The sequence below is a fragment of the Semicossyphus pulcher genome, unplaced genomic scaffold (assembly GCF_022749685.1).
Source record: "Semicossyphus pulcher isolate SPU_LCO1_2020_fin unplaced genomic scaffold, fSemPul1.0.p SCAF_1, whole genome shotgun sequence".
Lineage (NCBI taxonomy): Eukaryota > Metazoa > Chordata > Actinopteri > Labriformes > Labridae > Semicossyphus > Semicossyphus pulcher.
In genome coordinates, this window is record NW_027211603.1 from 17,315,578 (window position 1) to 17,341,806 (window position 26,229).

The 26,229-nt window shown below is 42.3% G+C and overlaps 1 protein-coding gene across 3 annotated transcripts; it reads right to left on the reverse strand.

Annotated features, from left to right (window-relative positions):
- Nucleotides 1-932: 932 nt before the first annotated feature.
- rnf111 (ring finger protein 111) lies at nt 933-25,638 on the reverse strand. Of its 3 annotated transcripts, none has more exons than XM_069660995.1 (16): nt 25,578-25,638; nt 25,179-25,241; nt 21,291-22,250; nt 15,772-15,904; nt 10,428-10,582; nt 9,639-9,833; nt 9,050-9,444; nt 8,510-8,762; nt 6,507-6,870; nt 6,299-6,424; nt 6,096-6,213; nt 4,622-4,702; nt 3,736-3,831; nt 3,364-3,447; nt 2,836-2,939; nt 933-1,305 (listed from the first exon to the last, which is right to left on the reverse strand). In XM_069660995.1, exons 3-16 carry the CDS (start codon nt 22,165-22,167, stop codon nt 1,188-1,190), a joined length of 3,099 nt encoding a protein of 1,032 aa, XP_069517096.1. In that variant the 5' UTR covers nt 22,168-22,250; nt 25,179-25,241; nt 25,578-25,638; the 3' UTR covers nt 933-1,187. The 3 variants fall into 3 exon arrangements, with proteins under 3 accessions (XP_069517096.1, XP_069517088.1, XP_069517103.1); XM_069660987.1 differs by having other exon boundaries at nt 3,364-3,450; XM_069661002.1 differs by lacking the exon at nt 3,364-3,447.
- Between the last annotated feature and the right edge of the window lie 591 nt (nt 25,639-26,229).

Sequence of the window (26,229 nt, forward strand, 5' to 3'; positions counted from 1 at the left end):
ATATTCACTACTACTCTCCTACCTTTTTCTCTCTTGTGCAAGTCTATGCGAGTGAGTTAGTCAACAGTATTAGTGTTATTCTTTCTCGCAGCGGCCAAAAGTGGGCGCCGCTGCTCGACTACAGAGAGACAAAAGGGAGGGTGGATAAAAATGGTGCAAGAACGAACGGTAAATATTTCTCCCAAATTGAGCTGTGTATTTCCCTCTGAACACACACACAGGAAATAAAAGTCAATGCCACGGCCTGTGTCAAACTGAAGACGATAATCTCAGGTCACAGGCTCGTGAGATATTTCTCACACACGTGCAGACCTGAGATCATCTCACAGAGTTTACTATCACAGGCCCCGCCCTTAACAGAGTAAAGATTCACAGCAGATCCAACAATCGCTCCGTTTAGAAAGAACAGTCGAGAGAGGGACGAGACATTCTTTTTCTTGTTCTCTAAAATACATTGGATGGTGATGATGGTGTTTCTAGTCAAATGAAGGTGCTGGAGGGAGGTGTTATCGTAGCAAAGCATGTGCATATTCTGGGAGTGAGGTGAACATTGGAGTTTTATTTCCACTCTAGAAATACTGGGTGTGCACTAATACAGCAGCTGATCTGTTAACATATTTCCCTAGTTAGGAATGTTTTGATTTACTTAAAAAACATCTTTCACTAACAATCCACATCTTCTAAACATAAACTAATCAATACAATGATTGGTAAAATGAATCCTGCAATGTTGTTTTTAATAAACTGGAGGCTGACATTCTATTCTAGTAAAGCAAGGCATTAGGTTGAACAGAAATGCATCTTTACTAGAGCAGCTATCCTCACCTGCAAGTTGTTAGGCCGCGTTGGGCCCACGTTATATGTGCAAAGAAATGCATTGCAAGGAAACATGCAGAGAAACGAAACAAAAATGACACTTGAGGAAACAATCAAAAGCTACATAAAAGCTTTATAAATACAATAAAATCTTAAACCCTTAATGGAAAATTCTAGCTGTTGTAGTAATATGTGAAAGCTGGCACTCTAGGCTCGATGCTTTTTTGTCAGATGTTTTTTTTTATTTTCTCGTAGTAGAGCTGCGCAGGTAATCATGCCATCTTTGGTTGACTGCAGTACTGAAGAGAAAATTAAAATGATCTCAAAATAAACTTTTTTTCAACAAAAGGGGTGTTAGAAAAAAAACAGCATCAACTCTCAGCAGACAGCTGCGCCTCAATGTCCACTCTGCAGATGGGGCACTTCTTATTGGTGAGGAGCCACTGATCCACACACAGCTGATGGAAGAGGTGCATACATGGAAGGCGTCTGAGGGGAAACACGAGAGGAGGAAGAGACAGGAAATGTTACAACAGGATTTTGGGGATCTTTTAAGTCCCCTCAGTATAAAAACTTGTGATGTGCCTCTCTTTAATGATCAGTGGCTCTTCTTCTGGTCTTCCTGCTTCTCTCTCTCTGGTTTTATCTGCTGCCATGATGTACTGTTCCTGACATTATCCTTCGATTTGTTTTAAGGACAAGGACTTGTTATATGAATTATTTTTCTTGTTGTCAATAAATCTGCTGAAACAACTAAAGTACTGTATATAAGTAAAGTTTAATTAAATTAAATACTAAAAAAATAAATGATACACGTAAGTAAAAGGGTGTAAATAATGTATGTACATTATTATTATTGTTATTCTTACTTCTTTATTTCTTATTATCATTGCTATTATTGTTTGTATTTTTAACGTTTTTTTCAGCTGATGTAACAAGTTAATTTCCTCCAATGGGGGATCAATAAAGATGATCTTATCTTAAACAAATTGATTGCCAATGTCAGCCAGAGCCTGATATATTTTATTCCATAACAACATCATGAAGATCAGCATTGTGTGCATCTAATCTGAAATAAATAGTCCCAAACAAATACACTATTGGCTCAATTTAAGAAATATTACTTTTCATTTTACAAAATACAAAGAGGCCAGTTTTTGGAAATTACTGAACCTAAACAAAAAGTTAATAATTGTTAAGATCTTTAAAAGATTTTGACCTTAAGTAAAATCAAACGTGGCCAGGCTTAGTGCCACAGATATGGTTTAACATGTCGTTGACTCTGGTATTTTCATGGCATTTATAGTCAATAAAACATTGAGTATTGCCAACATTAACCTTTAAAGGCGTCTTCAGACAGCCTTCAAACGTTTGAGCTCTTCCCATAAAACTTAAATAAGCATGTTTATGGCCTCTGATGTTTATTCAGTGCTGACAAATCAAAGCCTGGCTCTTAACTTCCTCTATCCTTTGCTCTTTTAATAAGTAGAAAAGCAAACACCAGTGAAAAGATATCGTACCTGAAAGCAAACAAAAACCATGAAGAACATCTGATCTATCAAAAATGTATGAATGTATTACGGAGGAATGAAGAAGGATTCATCAACAAATATAAAAACAGAAATATTTGTGTTTTACCTCAATCACTTAAGAAATAAGTAATATTTAGTGTTATAGTTTGCAAATGTTTATAGTAAAAATCTACCATTTTTGTCAAACACCACTGTCGTAACACACTGTCAAACCAACAGAGGGCAGACATTCCTGTTAATAACCTGACTGAGTGCCAAAAGGCAGCTCCACGAGGCCGGTAATTTTAAGGCACTCTGGGGTTTTCTGTTGATTAGTATACCTTTGGGTTTTTAAAAAAAGGAAATACCTCCTGAGACGGAGGCAAAATGGAGCAACTACACCTGCCGTCCTGCGTGTGTGTGTTCACACGCTCACAGAAACGCCCCTGAAAGCATCATTAAAGGCACTCAAAACTGGGCACAAATACCCAGGAGGGGAGCCATTTACCTGACATCCTCCCCCTCCTCCAGTATTGACAGACAGATGGTGCATTTCTCCTCCGTGTCTTCGTCTGCGCCCTCATCTTCGTCTTGCTTACCATGCAGCTTTCTCTGTTCGGGAGAAACATTTGAAAACATGGCTTTTGATCAGTGAAGCTGCCTCAGCAGAGTCATTACATATGGTCAATAATCCTAATAATGCACTCTCTGTTAAACACATTAAACTGCTCGGCTGTAACACTGTGGTAACATTACATATACGTATTGTGTGTGTATAAAAATATAATATCGCCTCTAAAAAAGGTAACTATAGTAAGAACAAACAGTTGAACAGAAAACATTAAGTTCTTTTGGGGACAGAGAGAATGGTCATTTTGTCCTGAAAACACAAACACTTTCTATCTTCTGTCTCTATGCTAAACAAATCACAGTTATTCTAAAGCCGAATCCCCTGGCCCCCCAAGACTACAACTAACATCTACTGTACATGTGAGCAGAGACATGTTTCCAAATTGATTGGTTCATTATTTCTCACCGATTCTGGGGTTGCGTGCATATTTTTCCCAATAGATGCCCAAGCTTCAGGGGTTAACTGTTGGTCAATGTCTCTCTCCAACACCTTCTGTATTGGGTGGCAGGGTGTTAGATTGCTTATTTAGATACATTTGGAAACCACTAAGGAAACTTTTCCCCAACAATGTCTTCACAGCTGCAATCTCTGGTAAAACACACTACAGAATTTTGCTAAATGTTGGCAAAACATCAGACGTTTGAAAAGAGCACAAAAGACCACTGCGCACTCTGTCCCAGAATAAACTGTAACAGACATGCACTACTATTTACAGTCTCTATATAATCCAATGAACAATATATTTATAGCCACACACACACGCTCACAAGTCCTCACCTTTTTGTACTTGTGTGGATAAGTGCACCTCTCTATGGTTCCCTGAGAGGCTCCTCGGTTCACAGTCCCCAATCGTTCCTCTAAATGCAGCAGGTCCTGAATGGAAGCAGGGTAAACAAACCGTGGTGAGAATGACAGGCACAGTTATGCGGATGGTTTCCATGAGGCGCTTTGGCTTGGCTTTTCCCTCAATATTCCCCACCAGCTCAGTAGTCGAACCCTGTGACTCGAGATTTGAACATGTTGGTGGGAAAGCATCTCCTGATGCAACAAATTTTTAACTGCAAAATGTGGTACCCACGGTATCTTCACTATTCTATCATGCAGCATGGGTCGCCTACCGAGGCGATAAACAGCTGGTGGAGAAAATCAAACAACCACATGCAAGTGACATCACATTACAATAACGTGGCAGACTCTCAATGAGCTGCTTCTTAAATCATCTATGTTTAAAAGTCCTGATCAGGTGTAATGCACCATGTGAACCACAGCTAAGGTGGAATGAAACACCAACATTGTGTTGGTCTGCTCTGCCAACTCAGTTACAGATGCTTCAAACAATAAAACAGGCAAACTCCACCCACTGTTAAATACAGTGAGATGTGGATGAACAAGACGGAAAAACCCAGTAAGCAGACCTTGAGTTGATTTCTTTTCCAAGACATTTAACTTCCATTTAAGCTTTTCAGCTTTAGCATCATTTCTTTCATCATTATCCTCTCCCCATGACAGTAATGTTTATGAAACTCCACTGTGTATTTAAAGTACTAATAATGTGTCTACTGTTACAACTGTTGCATCATCATTATTACAGTATGAAAACAGTGATCAGTAGTGCGATGATGAGTCAAGCAGCTATAGAGTAAATATTGATGAAGCTCCTCACCTCATAGGTTCTTCCAAAGCCAGTCATTCTAGATGAGATGTACCGAATGTGCGGGTAGGTCACTTCAGATATGCCAGTGTGCTGAAAGAAAACAAAACACATTTTGTTTATAAATAATCTGAGCAGCATCGTCTCTCTCATACAGCGGTTCACTTACACTTTCTGGATCCACTACATTTTATGTCCACTATGTTTTATGTTGAGTCTTTGACATTAATGCTGTATTAAGTTCATTTAGCACTCAGTTGCATATTTCCACATCCAAAAGTTATGGAACAAATCTGCTTTCATTCATTTAGAGCATTGGTTCCCAACCTGGGGTCCGGGCCCCCCTTAGGGGGACATCAAAGATTGCTGGGGTTGTGCGAGGCTTTGTCTGCACTGTGATTGTCAAGATCAGATATGCATGTTAAATAAAATCATTAAAAAAGCGCTTACTTGATAATCAAAAGTCTGTTCAACTATTAAAAAATATATTTTTTGGTCCTCATTAAAATATAGTAGATACTTTGTAGGCTGCACCTCTGTGAACTATCGGCTGATTGGTGTTCATTTTTGCCAATAAAGATTTGGTATGAATCACTTCCTTGTTTTGGTGTCTGTGTGTGCGGTCTAGGGGGGCTCAGCTTGTCTTCGATACAAGCAGGGGGGCTCTTTTCTTCTTCATTTTCCAACAGCTAAACTGATTTTTGCCTGCTATGGCCAAAAACAGCGTTATCACAGCAGTGATAATGAACCAAAACAGTCATGTTTTGGGGCCTGACAGACAGCTGAAAAGCATCGTGTCATCTGATATATTTTTGTTAGGAAAAAATAAAGAACATTACCACTTTCAGTTGATCTAAACCTTATTTAACTGCCATTTTGACACATCCTTGTTTTTAGAAACGTCTTTAAAAGCTGAAGGTGCAAGTGGCATTTAAAATGTGTTTTAGCAAGATCATTTACTTGATGCACTTCAGAGTGGCCTCTGAATGAGTTCACATGGTAAATATTTGTTGGTGAAGGTAATAGATGTAGACTAACTCAAACTAATGAACTCTTGGTTCTTCTTCCTTACCCCCTGACTATGAGCATGCACGCTGTGATGAACTGAGGATAAACTCAAAACATTTGGAAAACAGCAGCCTGACTTTAATCGATGCTACAGAGGAGAACTGATTGTAGAAGGCAACTAATGTTTGGTTGTTTTAGGGTGACCAAGGAAAAAAGAGCAATAACATCAGAAGACTGTCGACTATATTTGTGCAGAATCAGTATCAAGGCTCGTGGGTTTGTTGAGTGTGCACTTGAAATGCTTGATGAGCTACTATTAATTGCTGATGCATTATTCATGCAGTCCACCAAACCATCCTTGAAATAACTGATGCTCTAAATAAGGGGCCAACGCCATTAATCTAATCCAGACTTTAAATATAAGTAATTCTTCCCTATTTATGCTAATGTATGCATGTGTGCTGAGGGCGGCTCTCACCATGAAGGGGATGGGGAAGTGGTGCAGTCTAGGGGGAGGGTGGTAGTGGGGCAGGTGGGAGTGCAGGTGCCCTGAAGGGAACGGTGCCACGGTCACTCCAGCCTCGATGCCAAGCTCCCTGTTTAAAATCACATGAGTCAGTCAGTCATGACATCAACATTACATTACAGCCTTCCACCAAGCCTCATTGTCCTGATACTGACCATGCTGTCCTCTGCTCAGGCTGGCGAGGGTGGGAAGACATAGTTTGAGGCACATGGATGTGGTGTCCATGGCCGTAGTTGGGGTGCATTCTGTGAGGGTGTGGAGGCGGGCGCTCATGTGCTCGCCTGCAGGGAAAAGAAAAGGACTTCAACATTTAAATAAATACTCAGGATGAGGACAAAAGATCTGGGTGAGGGCTGTACTCACGTGGGGTGCTGCATCATCCTGCGCCTCTGGACCTCCATCCTCTGCAGCATCTCGTGTTGATGGAGCCTCTGCACCGAGGCCCCCAGCGCCGGTATATGGTGAGGCAGGGTCTGGTGGTCCGCAGGCAGGTGCTGGGCCAGCGGGGCACTTGAACTAGAGAGGTGGTGGGTAGACAGAGGAGGGGGAGGGGCAGGGGGCACGGCGTGGCCCGTAGGGTGGGATGACAGTGGCGGATGGAAGGTGACGGTGTGGGGGATGACATAATCGCCCTGCGGAGGGGGTTGAGGTGTGAGTTGGGGGTTCCCATGGGAGTGAGGGCAGGCGGAGGAGGGCTGATGATGCAGTGAGCGTGCTAGAGGGCCATCTGGGTGTTAGGAGAGAGACAAGGGAAAAATAACGTTAGATACATTCAGACAGTAAAGGCTCAGGCTGCAGATGCTCTGTGATGTTATTTAAAACAAATACTATGGAAAGACTAAATCCAAAATGTACTTTTACACTTTCCTGATACCCAACTGTGCACAAATACATATTAGGCATACGTGAATATTGCAACCAACGGATCTATGGCATTGACTCAAAATAAACTACAGTTCCCATGGGTGGAGAATGATGGTTTCTTAAGTAACAGTGTTTTTTGGATAAACAGAAGAGTAGGCCACATCAGGTGTTTTCTGCAGAGGCAATAGAATGATGACAGACTTTCACCTCACCTCAGGAATCAGTAAAAATGTGCAGAAAGGTTCAACACTCATATGTTTTTCCAGAAAAACATCTTGGCTCATAACGTAACAGATGATGCCTTTGTTACATTATTGTTGTTCCCTCTTATTGATATGGCTGATTTGGTTTTCTGGCAAAGACAATATGATTTGCTACTGTTAGTCATCCATTGATTAAATATTAATTTATGTTATTTAGTTTTCTTGGTGCAGATTTTCTTGCTTCTTCTCCAAACAGCAGTGAAATGAGGAGGTGAGCGTGGGCACCAGCCGCCTAACCACATCCCCACCAGGGAGCTTTGACACACCGCTTCTCTCTCCACACTGAGCTATTCTGAGTAAAATGAGCAATTAAGTACTCCTGCCTGGTACAGTTCCCACAGCACTTGGCACATTAACCATCAGGCACTGTTTAATTACTATTAACATTAGGTTTCAGGAATGCAGCTGTCTGCCAATTTTCACAAGTATCGTGACACTGGAAACGAGAGAATTTAACAAATGCAGTAGCTGACACTTCAACTTAAATTAAAGTGCTTTACATGTCTGCTCAGTGAAGCACTTCAACTGTGTCTGAAAGATCAGGAACTAAAAGGGAGAAACTCATGCCTTTATGGCTTCATTACAGCGCCCCCTAGTTTAGCATTAATAAAAGTGAATACAAACCCTGGTATCTGTCTGCTTATGTTGGGCTCTATTAGAGAGAGCAGACGGTCACATTCAGACAGACAGCAGCCTCACAAACAACATAGGAGCCACCAACTTAGAACAACAACTCAAATTAGCTCTCCTGCTAAAGTCTCTGTCATATTTAACTCACTAACATTAGCACACGTCTTGTTTTGCACTGTAGCTTGATGCGACCAACCGACATTCACCAGGGAGAAGTGCAATGATAAAATCTGTGTGCAGGCCACATCAGACAGTCTGCCCATGACACGTAGGCCTCAGTGCACGTTTGTGTATTTCTTCTCTCATCATGTGGTTTAACACCGGCACTCTGGCAGCCTGCCAGCTGCTGTCAATCAAACACAGACACAGACACGCCCCTCCAGCCAGCTGAGAGGAAAAAGAGCATTTCTGATGTTTCCCTACAGATCTTTTCCTCCCCTTTTAATAATAAAAAACAAACTATGAAAGTAAGCATTTGCCATTCTCCCTGGGGTCAACTGTAGATACAATCGAACACACACTGTAGACAACTCTGATTTAAAAACTCTGAAGAATTCAACCAGTGGTGAATATCTGGTTTGCTGTACTGCGTGAAGGCGGTGCACTCACAGGAGGGGTGCATGTAATGTCTGCAGGGCTGGGGTTGTGTTTGCGGCTGGGGCTGAGCCACCATGGAGGAGCTGAACGAGTCCACCACAGCTGGCTGGCTGGGCCCAGGGGTGGCCTGGGAAACGTAAGCAGGAGGCCGTGACGTGGAGCCTGGGCAGCACGGGTCAAAGGCCGAGGTGCTGCCATGGAAACTAGCCCCGCTGTTTCCACCACTCCGAATGCTGCTGTTGCTCAGGTCCACTGGCAGAGTTTGCTGTGGGAGGAAGGCGGAGATGTTATAGACAGAAGAGGGACAAACTTCTCCTGCTGAATACCAAATGAGTCGTCCTTTGAGAGCTTTGTTTTTTAGGCTATCAACACTTTGATACAGGAAACAATCTTCTCACCTCAATTATACATCAGTATATTCTTTAGATAATACACAAGAACTTTATTCAATTACCAATTATCGTAAATTGATTTAATGGCTTCTCAGCAGCAGCCTTTAAAAACTGTCTATATTACTACAGTATGTTGCTACTGAATGCAGCACGGGCATACCTGGTCATGGTAGTGGGCTGTGTTGCTGCTACTACTGTTGTTGCTGCTGCTGCTGACGACAGCGCAGGGTGCGGGCAGAGCGCTGGGTCGCTCCACGGGGCAGCTCGCCTCTGGGAAGGGCAGGGTGCCGGGGGGCTGCGGCGCCGGGTGATGGACATGGTGGATGAAGTGGTGAGCGCTGCTGTGGCTATGGCTGTGAGCATGGCCGTGCTGAGGGCCACCGGTCTGCTGAGAGGACGACGCCTGCAGGCAGCTCGAGTGGGAGTGGCTCAGGGACAGGTGACCGGGGGACGGCCCTCCACACGGGGAGTGCTGCTGACAGCAGGACGGCAGCCGGGGCATGGCCGTGCCTGCGTTTTCTCCTGCTGTCCCTGACAAACCTGGTCTGCTGTCATCTGAGGAGAGGAGGATGAGACAGTTGGTTAGCATTTTAAGGTGCAAAAAAGACCTTTGGCAACATGTGACAACCAAATTTATAAAAACAAAGTAATATTAGCAGCTGACAGGAAGTAATCCCTCTCCAAGCACAAGAGTCAAAAAGAAATGGTCTGTAGCCGCTGGCTTCAACATGAGCTATGTCCTGTCTTACCCTCTGTGGCTGTGCGAGAAGAGCCACTTGTTCTCTGTGTGTGCATACTTTCAGGTATTGAGCCTGGGCAGCTAGTGGAAGGGCCTGGGGCATCATTGAGCTCTGAGGTAGAGGCATGATGGGAAGATGATGACGAGGACGACCTGACTGTTTGAGGGTGAATGCTGCCAGAGGTTGTTGGCACAACTGAGAGATCTGGAGGACGAAAAAAAAGGCAGGTGATGATTCAGAAAAGGAGGATTAATGAGAAGTTTGCAGAACTCACAGTTATCACTTCACCAGAGTCTGCGCAAATAAAGGAAATAAAGAGCATCCAAGTCAACACAACAGTTAGCCTGTAGCATGTGTGCACATGTCTGCAGGCTCAGCAAGTGAGGAGAGGAGCAGACCTTATTAACACTCCAGTGTGTGATCCATCTGCTTTTCATATTCACAAATTAATTTCCCCATCTTTCTCCTAAGAAATGCAAATACTCTAATGCACAGTGCTCGGCCATTTTACTATCTGTCACAGGCGTGGGATGATAAAGCGAGTCACATTGGACTTCATTCACACAGACACAGAGCTAATATCAAACATCTATTAAGACGTGAATAGCGGCTAATGAGAAACATCTAGTAATGTAACACGTGAGAATGAGGTTAATAGACTGATTCACATTCAGATATTGAGGGATCACAGCAGGGAGGTGGCACATATCCTGGAAAGTGAGACCTGTGTAGTCATCTTTAAACAGATACAGTTAAAAGGTGCTTGGATGAGGGACTTTACATTCTGTCCATTCTTACCGTCTTCATCCACAGTGAGGTCCACCACCTCCCCGGCATTCTGACGCAGTGGTTGGATGACGGTGGAGAGTCTGTGACGTCCTCTGGGCTCCTGAAGACGATTCTGGGAGCAACTACTCGCCCAAATCCTGCTGAGACCCCCGACTGAGCGTGACCTGCAGACAGAGAGACATTATAAAAATCGTATTACAGAGAACTGCAGTACAGGACCGTCTGTCCCACCAGGAATACTCTCACAGCTCAGTGAAGCATTTGCTTTGCCATCGACAGAATCTAATGCTCATTTTCAGGACAGCTGCTGTTTTGACAAATGGCATTCGATGCAAAGGTAGTCGAGGAAACAACAGTTTGACAAAAGCATTACTTCCTGATGAGTATCAGTTTTTTTTACAGCAGTCTGTAGCCACACTCTTGACACAAACAGCAAGTAGGGAAAGCATTGATATAACTACAAGAAACTCTCCCATCTATCTGTGTATGGCCATCGAGCTCTATATCAACCACTTCCATCAAACTCTCACCATTCCTTTCACCCACTTTCCTTTTTCCTTTTCCCAGCCTTGAATCCTCTACACCTCTCCTGCCCTGCCTTCAGCCCTTCCTCTTTTTTTCCTTTTTTAATTTTCCTCCCCAAAGGCTCCTGTTGCTCTACCCCTTGCTCTCAGAGACCGGAGTGAGAGGCCGGGGAATAGCTGCATTTCCCCCCACAGTGCCGTAAAGCCATGTGATCAGAGGGAGCAGGGATGAGCCCGAGGGACGAGAGACTGGAGACTGTACGGGAGTGCCGTAAAGCTGGATACCATGGAGCTTTGTGGTTGGGGGATTTCACTGCTGCTCCCTGAGAGTGGTTGAAAAAAATGCAGAGGAGCAGTGGGAGAAGGATGTAATGAGTGCCAAAAGCACTGCTCTGCTAACCACAACTTCAGCTTTGAACATCGAGCTTTGTGTTTGTTTACTAGATTAAAGACAAGCTCTGTGATTTTTATTGATTATGTCTACCCATGGTAGAAACATTTTCTGTCTTGTGTTTGCGTGAGTTTCACTGACCACAGACAGAATGATCAGGTGAATATGAAACTTTACAGTGGCCCTTGCTGTCCATGTATATGCCGTGTAATGTGTGAGCCTTGTGACGGACTGCTAGAGTATTTCCTCTGGCTGCCCTAAACAAATACAGAATACATGTCACTGTAAACAGGAAAAAGAAGGTGCAGGGAGGCATAGAGGGATGGAAATCATGCACTTAATACAGTTTGCAAAAGAAGAAATAAAGTTATCAAATGCAGAAATGTTAATGTTTCTTTATTTATTATTTTTTGTTAACTTCAATAATGAATGATGAAAGAAAATAGTTTAGGTCTAAATAATCCATTGTGATTTGTAAGGTGCTGTATAAATGTGTAAATGCATAAATAACTGTATGTTATTGTCATGTCATTGTTTTATCACTCATTATGCAGAAGGCTATGTACTGAAAAGCTTTCTTCACATGTGGTTAAATGTAGGAAATTCTTCTCTCCGAGCTGTTTGTGATAAGGGGGATTCCCATTAGCTCACACCGTCCTGTGAGACATGCTGCACAATGCAAGTGGAATACAGGAGGAAGCTTATTAACTTTCAGACTTCACAGATGACTAAAGCAAACTTTTGCGCATATGCACGCACACACACACATATTCACACACCTGTGACTACACATAAAACACAGAGCAATGAGGGTGGTAAGCAGAGGGGGGCACATGCTTCTTGTCTTGTTTTCTAATTGGCTAGGCTCCTCTGCTCCTCTGCTCCTCAGCTCCACCAGGGAGCAGGACTCTCCACCAGGGAGGGGTTCCTAATTAAGTAGACCTGGGATTATTTTGTAAATATCTGTTTACCACCAAGCCCCCTGAGGCGGAGGGGGTGGTGGCCAAGAGGAAAACAGTATATTGTAAACATGAACACTATGGGAATGGGTGTCTTGGCAAAGCTGAGGTTGTGCCAAGACAACGGGATGTGAGGCACACACCCCCGGGGATCACAGGAGGGCTGAGGACTGCAGTAATATATGGTTAACTGATGGTTTGGGTGTTTAAGGGAGTGAGATCATACAAGGCAGGAATAGCAGCATGTAGGAGTGGTTAAAGATTTGATCATCATCAAGCTTTACAGAGATTAAATCATCTTCAGCCTCTTCACAATTAAAGATACGATGATGTCACTTTCTGAGTCTGAGCCATGAGAAGAGAAACTGCTGATATACTGAGCACTGATGTAATTCCTATCTCTTTATCTATCATGTAAAAATATATTATTAGAGCCTGAGCACCGACGGGCGCGAAGACCCTATTGAATCTGCTCTGCTTCTGCTTCTTATTCTTATTCTTTTGTTGCCAAATGAAACTCCACACACTCATCAGGTCTGGCGAAAAATTTGACATTTTATGGGACTCACACAAAGACCGTATAAAAAGATGGACGACATGCTATATATCCATCTATATATACAGTCATTGGTCTCATACAGGTGTGAGGCAAAATGGCTCCATAGCGCCCCCTAGAAGTTTTCAAACAACGGTCTGCATAGAGGTTACTTTCACCTACATGTATGAAATATGGTATGCATATCAACCAAGTCAAGGTCTACAAAAAAGCCCCTTGCACTCATACCAAACAGGAAGTCAGCCATTTTCAATGATTTTGAGAAGAAGGTGTATGTTTGGCAATTAACAGGGATCTGTAACTGCAATGTAGCTGGTATAGGTACTTTGTTATGCATGCAATGGACTACTGATCAGTTTAAAGTCATCTCAAATACAGGAACAAAATAACAATCACATACACGGATATACTGATAATTTGTGTTGTCGTCCCAGAAAGTCTAACTACATTTAAAAAGTTGTGCTACACTCCTGATATGCATGTCCCCAGCTGATCAGAGCAGTGTCTGATTAAGCTTTTTTCAAATTGATTATTATCAGCTCCACAGTCCTTGTTTATTGTAACTGTGCTCTGTGTAACCCCCCTGCCTAACACGCCCCACAGAGCTCTGCAAAAACACTGGAATGTTCTCCTGATGCAACGCTTCTGTGTGAGGAGCACGAACAAGTAAATAACAGCTAGCAGTTCAAATTAAAGATATTTGTGCTGACAGCGTGTCACTGAGCCGCACGAGAAGAGCTGGTTTGGGTTAAACGTGGCTGCTTTGCCCAGAATTCAGTAACATCTTGTACCATGCCTCTATAAAGTGCTGCTGCTGGTTAAACCTGTATTTGTACTGCTGGATTTTGCACAAGCTGGTGGTGAAGACAGACTGTTCAAATCCTCAGACACCCCTCTGTCCACAGAGACGACAGAAAATATTATTAAACACTGTATAAATCACCAGAGAAAAGCAGAGAATTTACTGTATTAATGTGGTTGTACTTGAGGCTCCTTGTAAACAGCGTAGCAGTAAACATATCCGGCAATGTACACTCACAGTTGCTTGTTTATTGGTTACAACTGTAGCTAAAAAAAATGCAGTCTAATAAATCAAGTCTCCATAAAGTTCAGTTTTTGTTGAAACTGTTTTGTCAATTGTATGAACATGTTGGGGGATAAAGATTGTGGTGCTGTTGAACTTTATTGCATCATACAGATGAGTGTTTCTGTTACTCAGCCTTACCTCATTTATATTTTTAAATACTGTTGACATGAGTTTAAGCTAGTTGTAGTAAAAATGTGTTAATATCATATACAGCTACACCTAAACACCCACATTCACAAGCTACACCACTGACAGTGTAAACAAAGCGTTTGTTGCTCATTCCGTTGGCCTCCTGCGCCCCTGCTGCCCATCCCCCCCTCCAGAAAAGCTCATCCCTACATTCTCTAGCGAGCCAGGACATCTTTGAAAGTCAGGAAAACAGGCAGATTAGACAAGCCACAGCATTCCTAACTTCACTCCTAGGCACTATTTAAAGGTATTTCAGGTCGCTTTAATGTAAAGTAAGTCAGAAGGAAAGATACTGCGTGGAAATGGGATAGAGATAAAGGTCAGCACAGAGGCAGAGGTTTATGAATTGAGCTGCATAATCGCCTACATGAGGAATTAGGGAAGTATAGCGACAGGAAGTTATATTATAAGAGAAGGGAAATGGGATTCTCAGTGGGGTGAGGCAAACAAATGGAGTGGGCTGCTGAGAATGACAGTGGGAGATAACTTTTGTAAAAAAAAAAAAGGAGGAACAAAGCGCCAATCCACAAATGAATCCTCCTGAACAGTTGTTAAAGTTTAAAACACTGCTGTATCCTTAAAAAAAGGAGCACAGTGGTCAGAAGTAGGCGGTATTTAAGATGATAGAGTAGCCATGATATAGATTTCTTTTTTGGTATAGAATGGATTTTTATTACATCATCCCAAAATCTAACAGATTAGTTTGCAACTATTCACATAGGGTCTGTTAGAGTCACTCACAGGTAGTGATAAATGTAACACTAGCTCTGTACTGATCTCGTGAATAAACATATCCGAGGTAGAAAGTCGTTCCTCCTTGTTTAATTAAATGATCTACACATACATCAATGCGCAATTTTCTTTATCAAGAAATCAGTGTTCCCCTGATTTCAAGTAAATTGGTTTGAGCTCGCAATAATACTTTGATTTTTAATTTATCTGAAAATAATAGATAACAAATGTATTTCACTCCCTGTGGCATTATTGAGGCCATTAATAAAATATTCATAATGACAGAACCTTTATTCAACCTTCTCATCCTGAAACAGGGTCACAGAGCAGAAACTGGGGCCTACTTCCATTTTTCCTCGTTATCTACTTAAAGAAAGGGGTACATTTTCTTAACCAATATTTACTTAAGTAGTAGAATAAGGTAGGCACTTCATGTCATTTAACTTAAACTCCACTGAAACAGTGTATTCATGTATACTAAAAGTGGGTCTGCCATGCACCAAAGGACTGGGGGTTGGAGTTGAACCCGTGTTCGATGCAGCGAGGACTTAGCCTCTGTACATGGGGGACACATGCTGGCACCCCATCTTGAAATAATTTAAATTATATATATTCTCAAATTAGGACAAATTTTATGGCGAAAAATTTAATTAAAATATAAACACACACTTTTCAACCTCTCGAGACTCAGGTGGGTTAAAATATGCTGCTTCTATTATACACTTGTGCTTGTGAACTGGATAAGCGATAGTCACAGTCAGTCATTAGCAGTAAAACTTTTTCACTGCTGCTTTTACCATAAAAATGAGAAGACAACCCTAAATGATGAAATGTAAACTGATGTCATGTATGATCTCATGTAAACTTCATACTAGCTCATATTTGAATGCTTGCTGAAAAAGCTGCCGTTCCTACCTGAAACCGTCTCCAACTGTGACGATCTCCACCTCGCTGTCCGTGGAGGTTACATTGATCTCCTCGCTTGCGGGGACAGCAGGAGCCGGAGCTGGAGTCGCCTCAATCACCACCACGTCCTCGTCCAGAGCACCTGAGCACACAAGTTCAATTTAGTTTAGTACTGACATACAGCGTACAATCAGACCTAAGCAAAGAAAGCATTCAATGACCACAGAATATAGGCTTGAAATGAAAACTTTAGCCTGATTACTCTTTATTGGATTGGACACTTTCCTCTATTATTCAGGGATTTCTTATTAAAACTTTAATGAGAAAAAAAAGCTGGTTAAGAGCGAAAAATTAAACTTTAATGAGTACCAATAAATCAGCTGCCAACATCTTTTAGCTTGTGCATGGTGTCATACATGTGACTTCACTTTCCCTGCCTGTATTTTCTTAAAGCCTGTGCTCCCCTTTTTATTGCTTAGTCTACAACCAAGCAAGTTGTGTAAGCGGCCAGATAGTTTGTCTCCAGTTTCATCACGCTAGCAGCCATATCATCAGGCTAACAGGAGAAATGTAGGTCACGAGTGCTCAACTCTGTTTGCACTGGGAATGCCTTGTTTCCTCCACTGTTCCCAAATCTTCCCTCTGTGTTCCCCTCCCTTAACAACAGATCTAACTCCATCTCTTTCTGGACTAAATACCATGCTAGCCCCCTCACTAAGAGTAGATGGTTGCAATGAGAGATCAGAAAGAAGAAAGCAGAGGGTTAATTTCTCAATGACAGTTATGAATTTTCATAAAAGCAGTATTCAATTTTTCTGCAAACCCACATGAGGACACTAAAATAGATCCTGAAGGCCACAACATTCTCAAACTCACAATCTAGTAGTAGTTAGCACAGTTTTTAAAATGCTGCTCTACATTTTAGACTTGCCATAATTTTAACGACATCTCTTGCTTCAAACAGTCTTCATTTATCAAAATGAGATATGATCTGTTTTTACATTACTTAATTAAACACACCACATGCACTCAATAAAGATCCCTCTCAGTAACTCCTCTCTAGGGCTCCTCCGTGTTCATTCATATCCCACACAAGAAGCCTAGTTTAGCACATGCACAGCTCAAATAAGTTCACTAAGCTGAGACAAATGCAGCGCTCTCCCTCCTCAGCTTTCTTAATGAAGCTGCTGTCAGAACCATGGGAGGGCAACGCCTGCTGGAATAGATTCAGCCCACAGCTAAATCCACAGGTAAAGGTCTACAGAGCCTATCTTTCACCTGTTGTAAGGCACAGCACAGAGCAACTGTCAATGCCTGTTTCCGAGGTGTGATCTGGTGCATTGTTGGCGCACTATCTTGAGGGAGTAGAAAGATAGAAACATCATCAGTGTTTCACCCAGTAACCCCGGATGTATAAGAAGAGTTGCATTGCTTTCAGAGGTGAGAATAAACGTATTGCAGCTGCGTAGATAAGTAAGAGTCTGTTATATTAGCTCTGTTTACCGCCTGATCACTGATTGATACTGCAACACTAATACCCCTTTCCCACCAAAATTAGCCCGTTGACACAGGTTTTTCAAACCTGGGAAGACCCGCTAATAAATGCTGATTGTCTCTTCTCCCACTGCCAGTGAAGTATACTCCTTTCAGTCTCTTTTCTGCTGCGTCACCGTCTGACATCAGAAATGCGCTGGAGACAGGGTTAGTAAACAGTGAAGATGTTACGGCAGTTAGGTCTTTATTGTATCTATTACTCATTCAATCTGTGTTTCAAACTCAGCGCTGACGAATTTGGAACAATGTTCGAGCGCTGCTCGGACGGAGACGGGCGGAATTTGTGGCCGAGATGACAAGGAGTCGCAGAAGTTACCGACGGAGCTTAGCATCGCGCCGAAAAGGGGGCGGAGATTAGCGTGTCAACACAGGTTTTGTGTTCCCATCATTGCCGATCAGAGCCGAGATGATAATTACCCGGGTCTACTGCAGAGTCATTTGACCTGGGTCTGCATGCGATTGTAGCCTTTCCCACTAAGCAAAAAAGCCGTGTGTTAGCATGTTTTTTGACCAGTGGGAAAGCGGCCTGACTGTGCACCGTTTGTGATTTTAAGTTGACTTGAGTATGTTCTTTGTATTACTGCAAATGCAAGGTCAGTGGCCATTGAGTAAATCCCCAACCCACCACTAAGATGTCGACTCATTTGGCAATAGATTGTGACTTAAACATTAAATACACAGAAAATCTAAATCATTCCTATTATAATTATTATTATTATTATCATTATTTATATTACTTGAAGCCCAGTCATTTACGTAACATTTAAATGCCCATCAGTGATGAAGATAATACTCAACATATATCCGGGGAGACATTATGTCTTCTTTGTGCTTACAGCTCATGTCTGTTTCTAATCACAATTTCTCAGTGTAAGTAAGATTGTCCTGAGTCGTGCGTCTGGTGTACAAATGATCTCCCACATTCTTAATTTAAACCAAACTTTTACAGAGAAGATGTCATCAACTGCATTTATCACCTAAATTCAGACATTTCAATCTGTATAACAGGACAGGACATTAAGTTGGCTCTGTTTAGATTTAGAAGTACAATGACTGTTAGCAAAACCTTTCGCTGAATAGCATCAGCAGCTAAACATCTAATGTATCGTGACCTTTAAAGCTGGTGCAAAGGTTTGAAAACCACACAAGTATTCGCACTTAAAGTAACACTGTTCTTTGCTGCAGTCGTGTAGACTTTCCTTGTTGCAAATCACCAAGTGACTTGCGACGCTTGTGAAGTTCATGCTCCCCAGTGTGATTTCTATTTCAACGGTCTCCTGAGAGCTGCTGCTTAGCACCCTGTGCATGTAGCCGCCTGGCTTTCTGGTGCATGTGGTTACACAAACAAACGTTACCAATGTGTGCTGTGTGTGGTTAGGAAAGCAACACCTACCACTCTAATGCATGACTATATAACATACACACTGAAATAATAATGTCAACTTCAAAGAGTCTAATCTAGGAAGCCTTATGATCGGTTGGTAATGAAAGGACATTCAATATGCTTGGGCCCAAACAGTCATTAGTTAAAGGTGCTATTGATATCACATCTGTTCATCAGTATGATTTAATTTGATCTAAAAAACAAACCAGGTGTGACCTGCATTCAGTTAACTTTGGATATTGTTCCTTAATGTTTAATATTGTGTGTTGGCCTCAGGTTAGAGGTAGGATTAAACTGTTACCTGCCTCCATCACACACCTGCTCCAACTCAGGGCTTCTACAGTGCAGGTTTCATCACATGCTTCCCCCAGCAGTAAACAAATGCCTTGTTTTCCCTCTGAGACCTTCTGTTTCTATGCAAAGGATGCTGCTCAACAGTGTCTGACTTTTCTTCCACCTGCTTCTCACCATAGAGGCACAACAACCAACTTTCCATTCTCCTGGGGGGCCACAGCAGCAGAAATACTGCAGAGGCTAAAAGGCTACATGAGGGTAACAATGAACAAATGTAGGTGGGGCTTTTTTAAAATCATCTATGAGCTACATTTACATGCAGCCTAATATTCAGGTTGTAATCGGTTTATAAGCTCAAAATATTTACAGATTGATTTTTTATTTCTACGTTTTTAAGTTTTTCAGTATTTTTCCAACAATACTCTGAGAAAAAAGCGATTCATTACAAACCTACATTTTAATTAAGCCTTTTCAAAAAAACAACTTGCCAAAGTTTGCAAGGCAGGGGTGAATTGGTGGATGCACGGCTGCATGTTAACAGGGATATATATGTGGCATATTATCTGTCACTAGACATGTGAAAACAGCGTAGAAGGAATATTGTCTCTTTGGGGAAAAAGGCAAAAACCTGAATATTTTCAGCATGTGATAACAGTCATTATACTGTTAGACTATCCAGTCTCGTGAGCAAGGCAAACTATTGCTGGGGTCAGCCCTACACACGGGTCTGGATGTGACTGACTGACTGACTGACGGTACTGTCAGAGCCGTAGAGAGAGAGAGTTCATGGAGCATATTGGACCTCCACTGACGCGACTCTCTGTCTATACAGCTCTGGATACTTTGTTCGGGGAGTAGGCGGGGCTGCTCCTCTGCTGTCCTCACCTACGTCCGCAGTGAGCACCAGCTTTCAAACACGTTGGCCTCATAAGGACAGTCCTTGTAACACATTGCCTATGAAAGCGCACATTGACCTGATGCGGTCAGCCACATACTAGGTTTTGACCTAGTCTTGTTTCATCTCGGACTCCAACATGGTCATGGCGTATCCAAAAGCAAAGCTAAAGGCTAACTATTAGGTAAACTTTTTTGTCTTTAGGTTTTGTTTGTTGTTATTCTCTTCAGGAGTGAACAAGTCGGCCACAGGGAGAGAAAAGAAATAATGGAAGAATTGCCGATCCTGCCAATTCATGACGCAACTAAATGAGATAGTGTTGAACAGGGTGGTGCTGAAGGTAGCAGAGGAGGAAGAAAAATGCATATGACTTGTGCATTACTTTTGTGCACTAACAAACAGTATTCTTTTGTATGTTTCAAAATGCATCAAGTCTACAGAAAAGAATATGTCAAAAACCATCATTTACTTTACATTTGTCAACAGATTTGCTGCAATAGGCTGCTGTGTGAAATGGAGGGCAAGAGCTGTTTGTGTTTTCACTCTGGCCAAACACTACACAAGGTGAGTCCTCTGTTTACTTCCCCTGTCTCTGGCTGAGAGCCAGGATGAAATCACCTGATGTGGAATAAAAACCTGTAGACTCCTGGTCCTGCTTCAGTAAGCCCACTGTAAGAAAAGTCCCTTATTATCATCTCACACCTGATATGGCTGATTCATTCATGATTGTACAGTTATGGGAACTGGGAGCATTTGGGTTTAAAGATAGAGAAATAGTGACAATCCAGAGCTATTAAAGTGCTTAAAAAAACAACCCTTTTTTGAATCAAAATATAAGTCGAGTTCTTAGTGCAGATTGCACAACACGTGATGACCTCTTCTCCAGCAGCAGCCATTTCTGTTTTTCTCTTCTGCTTTTCAGTGCATATTAATTCACATTGCATCGATGTACTTCAATTAAAATATGTTAATTCATGCTGAATTTGGGGTTTTCTGCAGCGTTAGAGATCCTGGAGCCTGTGAGCTTCATTTCCATATACTGTTACTACTGTGATTCAGACCCTCTTTGCCTTGTTTTTAACTTAGTGCACAAAACTGTCAAATCAATATGTCCACTGTGATGTGCCAGTCCTACTACTGATAGTTATGAAACGCATGTTCATCTAATGTCTGTAATGCTTTAAATAGGCCCGGACATACTTAGAAACCAATACCAATCAATAATATAGATATATAAATTTAATTGGTGTTACGGTGATCACACTGTGATGACACAGTACCATGCTATATGAGCCTTGTTTGTTGTTTTAAAAAGGCTTTTAAACCCTGACGATAAAGACTACATAACATAGATCATGCTGTAAAACAACATGTTAGATTAGAGTGGTGATTTGTTATTACCTGTAGCAACAGTAGCACTGTTGGGCTGGCTGCTGGTGCTGCTGACATCCACATACAGCTCATCCTCTGCTTCGGTAGAGGAGGGGGAGGACGAATCACTGCTCAGCTCCTCGCTGGAACTACTGGTGCTATGGAGAAGAGCATACTTCCTACGTGCGATAACTTCACGTTTCTTCCTCTGCAGTAGTAGTCGCTCCTTTTGCTTCTGAGTCCGCTGACCTCCTCCAGGAGCTGCTTTCACAAAGCGTTTCCTATGCAGAGGTCGCCGGCTGCTCAGACACGGTCGCTTCAGCAGGACTGGCTCGGCCTCAGACCGCACCCACTTATGAGAGCGGCTCCCCCGAGTTCGACCCAGAACAGGGCGCAGGCCAACTCCAGCAGCTCCTCCTGTTGTCAGGGCAGGAGCCTTGTGTTGGCCCCCTGTTGCTCCAGCCTCCCCCTCGTCCTCTGAACTAAGAGTGTCCGAGTCACCAAATCGCAGGCTAGAGGAAGGGGAGGAAGCACAGTCACTAAAAGAGGACTCGTGATTATGTTCATCCTCACTTGGGTGCTGTAAAAGTTCGACCCTGGGACGCTGAGGAGCCAGTGAACTCTCACTAATGTGGCCCTCCTTCAGCGAGCAGTCTGAGGGCCCTGCCTGTTGGCCCTTTCTTTTTCTGCGCCCAGGCAGGCTCCGTTCTGAGTCTCTGTGTGTTCCCGTGTCCCTCAGAGGCAGATGCCGGGACTCACAAAGAGTTTCAAACTCGCTGCCTGCCTTTCCGATCACCTCCATGTTGTTGGGGAAGCTCTTGGCGGCCTCCATGGGCTCCGGGTTCACCAGAGGCTCCTTCAGATGCTCCTGTCTGCTGGGGGCCTCAGACGGCACCTCACTCTTCATGGTTGCAGCTCCGTCCTCAAAGGGCAACCACAGAGTGCACTCGCATCAGATCCTAGGCGTCTCTCGGCTGCATCTCGCAAAACCTGAATAAAAGAGGAAACGAGGTTAAATGGTGCTCAAGCCATTCTGCTGCATGACCACCAAGGGGCGAAACATTTAGTCAGTGACAGGATGAAGACCTTTCAAGGGTTTCAGAGCATCAAGGCTATTTTCACTACAAAAAATAAAAAGCAAAAGAATATTTACACCTGAATATGCATCTGAACCATAAGCTATGAGCTATGACCAAAAGATGTTGCTTCAACTTGCAGCAGAGGTTTCCCTTTAACTTATAATTATTTCAGTTTTTTATAGCATTTTACTGGCCAATCAAAAGCACGCAGGCCTAAAAACAAACATTTACATGCCATAAGAGCACTTCATGGTGTTACATGTGGGGCAACACTTTCACTCACAAACCTTCATTCTGTTTTTAAGTGCAAATAAAGACAGAATGACACAAGCCTGCTGATTAAAGATAGAAAATAAATACCCCCAGGCTTAGTCAAAAGTAACACCTGCGTCAGTGCTGAGGTGTTTTGTTTATTGCTGATTGCAGTGGGCACATGGATGCGGCCAAATAAAGACGGGATATCCACCATGAAACTGATGCTCATGCTTATGTCCACATCTGTGAACTCCGACAAGTAACTCTGGAGACAAAGTGACTCTTCAGGCATGTTGCTGTGGGAACATTTTCACAGCGGTGTAAGGTCTCCCAGAGCAACGCCAAATTCCAGTAATGGCAAAATGTAGACTTCCAAAAAACAACAAAAAGTTTGTATCTGTCTTGTAGACTCCTTGAGTGTTTACAGAAGGCTCATGGCTTACTTACTACACCAAGTAGCACTTGGTGTGGGACTAAACACTGTTGAACTGGGGTCTGTAAATAGGAAAAAAAAAGGACACTGGTCTCCGCGGCTTTAACTGTCAAAAACACTGAAAGATGCTTTTAATACAATGAATATTCTTTATAAGTAAGTCACTGCTGCCTTTATGAACTCTGGGCCATTTAAATGTTATGTACTCTTTCCAGTTACACATATACTCTCGTAAAGTCATGTACTTTTTGCTATCTATGCAATATCCTGCATATAGTGATACTATTGTATCATTGTGCAAATACTGTGATATTTCAGTGTGTTGGGTGTTTAAATGTGATGTACCCAGATCGCAGATGTTTTATGATACACAAAGGATCTATAATAGTTCAGGCTAGCTAGCTAATACTAACTTGTTCTTTAAATGCTGCTTTGATCTGCCCAAAACTAATCCAGCGAGTCAGTCCGGCTATCTCTGTGGTGTATGTTAGGCAAAACACACACAGTGTTCCTCCAAATTACTAATGCAGACATTTTCAATCTGATCACTCCTGACAGGAGTCATCATTTCTTGTGGATATCTCCTACTGCAGATACCTTTGTGTCATCAATCTGGATGTTCATATCTTCAGTGCCATTCCCTGATTAACTGTGCTTTCCAGCAAATATTCACATAACATCAGGGACAGTGAGAAGAAAATCACACAAGTGCAGGCTTATGCACTATATGCATGTGGTGATATCGCCCACAGCAACAAGCCTGCCACACTTCTTGATATGATGTAATCTGAAAACAAAAACCATGAAGCTACTATTCCAGCAGATGATTTAGGAACATATTGTACTGACCCAGTCCATGTGGCCATCTGGAAGTACAAGTGATGTAACACAAGACAAGAAAATAAAACCAATACCACACTAGTTAAATCCACATTGTTTGCTGGGGCTCGTCTTACTTTAAAAATGATCTTAAAAAGACAGGGCCCTTTCAAATGCCCTGTGCAACACCATCCTCATCAAAACCAACAGAGCCTGTCAAGCATGGTAAAAATGTAAACATCCAACTCCTGCATTCAACATATTTTATTCTTTTGTGGGGCCACATTTGTTACCAAATGCAACACTCATATCTTCTTTCTACAAAACAAAACGCAGCTTCAAAAGCCACCTAAGAGTTTATTTTCCATCTCTCTGGCACTGTCTGAGTAATAATGTAACACAACAACATTCCTGGTTGTGTTTGCTGCAGGGTGATTGGATAGGACTACATTACATAGATTGTACAGGTGACCATGGTGTCCCTGTATATTGTATTGCATTAGATATAATGCTAAAACGATTTCATTTCATTATTCATTCGCATCTCATTATATTATTACATGCTGGTTGTCCCTTGACCTGAAGCGGTTGTTGGTGCAGGGGGGGTGCTTTTCTCATGAATCAAGTGAGATATGAATATTGTGAGCCCATTATCTCCAGCCACAACTATTTTCCTGCTTTTATATAAAACTCAGTAATGAGTGAGAGTCCTTCAGATATCACAGAGAAAGCTGCGCAATGACATGCATGAATTCAGGGGCCTCAGAGGACAGCCCTGGAGGGGAAAAATCCCTTGCATCAAGGCTAAATAATACAAATTTAGCATAAACATAACGATAATAATGATGACAATATCATATTAGCAAGTTCCATGTAGCAGAAAATACATGGTGTAACAAAAATGACAACAGTAACAAATTCAAGATGCAGGACTGAGACAGGACTGCTGACTGCTGCTAACGATACCACTGTGCTTTCTGTCTGTAAAACGACTAACAAGCAGTCTGACTATGCAAGCAAAAACAGAGCTTTATGCGTTTTATTTAGCTTGACAGCACCGAGCCTGAAACTGAGGCTAAGCATAGTTTCTACAACGATTGGCAATTACAATAAGCTCGGCTGCTGTCTGTCTCTATCCCACGAACCCTGCTGAAGTGACTAAGGCCAGAAAAACTCGTGTTAATGGAGACTGAAGAACCTAGTCATGACTATACAATGTTAGAAATAAATGCAAAGATCATTACGAAAACGATTCAGGAGAAACCAAAGTGGACAGCTAGCCACCTAGCCTGACACATACTCCAGACAGAAGACAACAAAGACAACACGTACCTGCGTCTAAGTCCTTTTTTCAGTATGTGTCACCGTCCTTTCAGTAACACATAAGGATGAATCCTGTGGGAAATAATAACAAGCGTTGAAAACCAGCAGTTATCTTAATGTTAACCCTAACTGCAACTAGACAGGCCTGCATAGAAATTGCAATCCGAGGACGTTAGCTGCTGGGATTGTGAAACTGACAACAGTCCCGAGCTGATCCGAGGAGCGAAGTCGAAGGCAACGGGCCCAGAATCGCTACGAGCTAAGCTAACATAAAGGCTAGCTCCACTTTACTCATCAAATACCAGATTATACTCAGGCATTCTGACTCGCAAAAGAAGCATATCGATTCTTAACACATTGAGCGACCGCTCTATTATGTTTCTATATGTCAAGATAGAAATATCTCACTATTAGCCCTCGACGAAGTTGCCATTCCTGCCTTTCGAGGCATCCACTCTTGTTTACCCAGCAGGTCGTCTATTCGCTTGCTACAACACAGTAGTTACCTTCGGCGCCTCGTGGGGGCGCCAGATCGCTGCCAGTCACCAGCTGCTTTGCGACACTTTACGACAATTGACTTAATCTCTCTTACATTTCAAAGCAGTAAGTGTTTATAAAAAAAATACTTGTGTCGCGTTGAAAACATCTCTACGTCCGTTTCGTTTAGATAAGAGAGCTTAAGGAGTTAGGCGTGCTAATAGCCCTGTGCGCCCTTATACTGAAAATAATGTAAGTTCATGTAACATTGTTTTCAGGTTTCACGTTTCTAAATCCTTGTTTCAAAGTACTATAGCACCCCCTAGCGGATACAGGTCGGATACGTGGAAACAAAAACAGCGAGAACATGTGTTCTTGACATGTGTTTATAAAAATTAATGAGATAATAATCTTACAATAAAAAGACATGAATGATCTCACCAAGAGTTAATCATAAATGACCAAATGAATGAATCACTTAATATTATGTCGTTATAATATTATGTAATTAATGAATCAGAATCAAGTTTATTGCCAAGTAGGTTTACACATACAAGGAATTTAACTTGGTGTTTAGGTGCAG

Bases quoted from the DNA above. Each gene is read 5' to 3' on its own strand.
- rnf111 (XM_069660987.1), bottom strand. From the start codon at position 22,167: ATGAAGAGTGAGGTGCCGTCTGAGGCCCCCAGCAGACAGGAGCATCTG. The intron at 9,445-9,638 runs GTAAGACAGGAC...TCCTCTCCTCAG, and splicing joins TTCTCGCACAGCCACAGAGG to ATGACAGCAGACCAGGTTTG. The intron at 3,832-4,621 runs GTGAGGAGCTTC...GCTTCCATTCAG, and splicing joins GCTTTGGAAGAACCTATGAG to GACCTGCTGCATTTAGAGGA.